At 34.5% G+C, this 4,556-nt stretch overlaps 1 protein-coding gene and 1 long non-coding RNA gene across 2 annotated transcripts; one reads left to right on the plus strand and one right to left on the minus strand.

Moving 5' to 3' along the window:
• Positions 1 to 1,307: 1,307 nt before the first annotated feature.
• LOC106328858 lies at positions 1,308 to 3,197 on the minus strand. Its single transcript, XM_013767388.1, has 4 exons — positions 2,943 to 3,197; positions 2,248 to 2,378; positions 2,066 to 2,170; positions 1,308 to 1,960 (listed from the first exon to the last, which is right to left on the minus strand). The coding sequence occupies exons 1-4, from the start codon at positions 3,003 to 3,005 to the stop codon at positions 1,468 to 1,470; spliced, it is 792 nt and encodes a 263-aa protein (XP_013622842.1). The 5' UTR covers positions 3,006 to 3,197; the 3' UTR covers positions 1,308 to 1,467.
• A 143-nt stretch (positions 3,198 to 3,340) lies between these two features.
• On the plus strand, positions 3,341 to 3,919 carry LOC106328859. The gene is made up of 2 exons (XR_001267647.1): positions 3,341 to 3,444; positions 3,777 to 3,919. It is a non-coding gene; the product is annotated as an uncharacterized LOC106328859 (long non-coding RNA).
• The last annotated feature ends 637 nt before the right edge of the window (positions 3,920 to 4,556 follow it).

The following is a 4,556-nucleotide window of genomic DNA, read 5'->3' on the forward strand; positions in this document are numbered from 1 at the left end:
AAAAAAAAATAAACATTAATATTAAAAATATACTATGTATGTTAATATCATTTAAATTTAATTACATATCCTATCAAATTTTTTTAAAAAAATGTTTGTATTAATAAAATTGATTTATACATTCGCACTAATTTTATTATATATGTAATAGTTACTGACTTTTAATCATTTAATATATATTTATTATTTCATAATATGTAAAAACATATAATACATAAAATAATTTATATATATATATAACTTTTATCCCGCGCAAGGTGCGGTTCTTAATCTAGTGTTTACTATATCCAGTGAATTGAATGAAAGTGATTGGATGACTAATTGACCATCAAAAATTTTCATATTGACATGTTGAAGAAAGTTATAGGTTAACGTTTCATGATTTTAAAATAATGTGGAAATCCAATATTTTTTTTTGTAACTTAAATCCAATACTTCTTTAAACCCTATTTAGTGAATCATGATTATATTTAAGTTGTTTGAAAACATATTTCTCATTCACGGGATATAAGGATATACACATTGGATTAGGTTTAGTTATATTTTATGCTCAATTATTAATTTTAATAAATAGTTTTAGTAACTTAGCTGATAATTTATTCTTATCTTCAAAGTAATAAAAAAATTGTGACAATATTATCATAGTTAAATTTATATTATATTTAGTGTAATAATATTAAAATATTATATATATGTTTACATTTGGTTTAGTAATATTAAATCGGTTCTAATTTTAGTATATATATCATATAAGATAGAATGAATCATCTATCTTTTAAGATAAATTTATTAGGATAATCAAAATCACTCATTTTGATAATTTTTGACAAAAGTTGGCAAATATTCGAAAATATTTATAAATTATTTACGAAGTGATTTTTTTGCTCTCCTGTTGAAAGTTAGAGCAAAAAAATATCCAAAAATATTTTACATCATAATATTTTAAAAATAAATATAAATCCACATATATAGTTTTATGTATATATATGAATGTTTTCAAGTTGTTTTATATTTTATTAAAACAGAAAAAAAATTATCCTATATAAAGACTTATTAATACATCTATTTACAAATATTTGTAAGATTATTAAATCCGTAAGTACGGACAAATCACCTAGTATATATATATTACAAACTGATTAAAATATTGCTAAAATCTACATTACTTTGGATTCGTTACTCTTCATGATCATCTTTACCATTACCACTCGATCCTCATTCCATATTATCAATTTTCACATCATAAACCAATACTACATCTCACTCATCAAAATCAATGACAAAGAAATTTGTAAAGATTAAACGAATTAACTCTTAACAAAGGATCTTCGACGACAAAAGATAAAGCAAGTTTTGTCGTTCGACCATTATTAGATACTACAACTTGCTGTACAGATTCTCAAGTAAGGAAGTTAGAGCATTTAGAGGTCGTGATTTGATTTTAATTACAGAGATACAACCAATCACTCACTTCCTTCCCAACCTAACCAAAAGAGCCTCGCGCTTCGCAGCTGCAACTACTTCTGCAGCTTTGTTTGCAGCTTCACGCTTCATAGCCCTCTTGGCACGCCTGCCAGTTGCAGCACTGTTGTTAGTCTTCTCCTCCTTTGCCTCACGCGAGGAAGAAGAGGAGCCGGACTCAGAGCCAGAGGCTTGGCCACCTCGGTGGTGCTTATGTTGGGCCTGGGCCGGCCTTGCTTCTTGGCGGCCTGACCTGACGAATCCATTGTCGCCCCACCTCCTGTTCCCTAAACGAAGATTCGAACCGTGCAGATAAAACTCGTCGAGGTCGTCATCTTCGTCTTCCTCTTCATACTCTGGTGGAATATACTCAGGTGGAATGTCGAAATCATAGTTGTCATTGCCGTTATATGAAACCCGCTCCACTGCTTCCAGTGGAAGAAACCAAGATGCTCTTAGGAGAAGGCAGACGCTCTCCTCGAACATGAAATCTTCAACGCTGCAGTGAAACATAATAGACAAAACTAGTTAGAAAGGACAAGAAAGTAGAGTCACGCTAAACAATGGTGCAAAATATAAATAAAGATTGAATTTTTTTTTGTACCTTCCATCAAGAGTGCGGTGGACATTGAGAAAATCAAATGGGTGCTTACATTGTGGGCAGGTTGGTTTCTCTTTGTAACTTGCCCAACGGAGTATGCATGTCACACTATATATGAATACAAAAAATGAATCATATCTCTTAAAAATGAAATGAAAATGTACATAAAAGCAATAAGACGTTACCAGTAAGCATGTTCACAGCCTTTGACCATAGCAGTTTCTTGGAGAGGTATTGTATCCAAACATATCGCACAGCATCCGCCATGGTTCCCGAAACTCAGCTCGTTGCTCACTATTTCAATCTTCTTTTCATCCTAAACAACACACAGAAAACTACATCTTCAATCAACCTCGTCAAGGTATAATAATGAGAGAGAGTCAAGTCAACATCATCCTAAACTTAAGGAGTTGCCTAGGATTGTAATAAGAAATGGAAAAGAAACAAAATTCGGACACAAGTAAACCAAATTCGGACACAGAGACAGATTCAACATCAGGCAAGGAAAAACTGTAAATGGAACTGAAGATCCGAAATTTAAACAACCCCATGTACATTAAGCACAAAACGAATAAGGAGGTCAGGAGATAGTAATAAGAAACGGAAAAGAAACCAAGTTCGGACACAAGTAAACCAAATTCGGACAAAAGTAACAGATTCAACATCAGGCAAGAAAAACATTTAAGCCAACCAAAGATCCGAAATTTAAACTAAACCACGTACATTAAGCACAAATCAGAAACAAAACTCACGAACCCATTAATCAATTCTAAGAGCACATATAGATCAATTCGGACAGAAAAACACACGGATTGACCGAGTCAACGCAAAAGATAAACGCAGTTAAATGAATCAATCAGGGGGAAAACGAGAACAAAACCTGATCTTTAAGAGACAAAGCTTCCACTTGCGTCTCAACAACGATCTGGATCGAGGAACTCATGGCGGCGAAAGGTAAAAAAAAAAAAAGAAGAAAATTGGATCCGATCCCCCAGAATCTGAGAACGAAAGATTAGATGATAAGAAGAAAAAAATGATTCCTTTTGAAATCTATTCACACGAAAAAAAAACTAATCGAGTAATCTGACGAAGAAGAAGAGTCTAAAGCTCAGAGATAGATAGAAAGAGAGGAAAGTGATAGGCCCTGTTCGTTTCGTGAACTGGACGCGGCATCCAAACGCAGACGCGGACCGATGTTCGTTTGGTGTGAAATATGAGGTTAAGTTGGGCGCAGCATCCTGATACAGTTTCACAACTCATCCAGATTTTTCGGGAATTCTGGATGACATTTTTCCACTTTTTGCAGAAGCAGCGGGGCTTTCATCACCTATTGAGTATCCTGTTGTTGGACTTCTTTCTCAGCCTTGTTCAAGGGGAACTAGGTGAGAAAATCTTTACTTTGATTTGTGTACTTATTCTTGTGACATGTAGATGGAAAGCATTTGTGCCTCTCAAACTTACTATCTGAACTTGTCATAGCATTTGTGAAATCACATCTTTACCAAAATAAGCTGGTCTTTTCCTAGTGTCTCTATCAGTTCTTTACTTTTATGATCCTATCTCCTCTACTGTTATTTTAAAAATTAATAAGGTATCTGAGTCTTGTTAAGCCGGAAGGAATAAAAGCAACAGCATTTCTAACTTGTGAGACATTGTTTTATTTTTGGTATAGTTGTGATTCTAGTACTGTCATATAAATTCTTATTTTTGGCAGGGGCTTACGTTTTTGGAACAAAAGGATGAGTTGAGTTCAATGAGCTGAAGCACAAGACAACAGACACTATTGATTCCTTGTGTACTATTTTTTTTTTTTGATCAAACCAAAGTTGCATTTATCTTAAAAGAGTTTAAATTCCATTAGAGGAGGATACAACAAGGCTACAAAGAGCCAACCAAAATGATAAACTGATAAAATAAAAGATAGAATTGATACAAATCACAAAAAGAAACCATAATAATCGCATGACAACGATTTCATAAGCTTCTTGAATAACTGTACCAAGTGTAATCCAAAAGATCACAGACACTGCATCAACAGCAGAGGAGAGCATTAGCTGGGAGGAAAATCCTTTCAGTACCAGCAACTCTTGAGCTTCCAATTCACTCCATACAAGAGGAAATATTGGGAAGAGACACAGCTCCAAACAGGAGACAACCGGGAGAACAATATCCGTCAAGATCATATTCAATAGGTAACATATGTCACTAGGTTTTTCTTCCAGCTGCCACAAAGAAGAGAAACACAAGATAACAGCACCAAAGACCAGACTGAATACAATGAAGGACCTACATACTGCAGGAAGAAATCGCTCCAAGGCGACAAAGATAGAACCGACGGAAACTCTGTCCATCGAAACATTAACAACTAAAACCATTGACCCCAAGTTCAAAGTCCCCCATACAACTCGCGTTCCAACCAATTCAACAGAATAAAAGCAAGAGGAGAGAGGGAAGCTATGATGAACCTGGAGGACTGTAACAGGAGGGTGGGGTG

The sequence above is a fragment of the Brassica oleracea genome, chromosome C3 (assembly GCF_000695525.1).
Source record: "Brassica oleracea var. oleracea cultivar TO1000 chromosome C3, BOL, whole genome shotgun sequence".
In the NCBI taxonomy this organism is placed as follows: Eukaryota; Viridiplantae; Streptophyta; class Magnoliopsida; order Brassicales; family Brassicaceae; genus Brassica; species Brassica oleracea.

Bases quoted from the DNA above. Each gene is read 5' to 3' on its own strand.
- LOC106328858 (XM_013767388.1), bottom strand. From the start codon at position 3,005: ATGAGTTCCTCGATCCAGATCGTTGTTGAGACGCAAGTGGAAGCTTTG. The intron at 2,171-2,247 runs GTAACGTCTTAT...ATTCATATATAG, and splicing joins GGCTGTGAACATGCTTACTG to TGTGACATGCATACTCCGTT. The intron at 1,961-2,065 runs GTACAAAAAAAA...GTTTCACTGCAG, and splicing joins CACCGCACTCTTGATGGAAG to CGTTGAAGATTTCATGTTCG.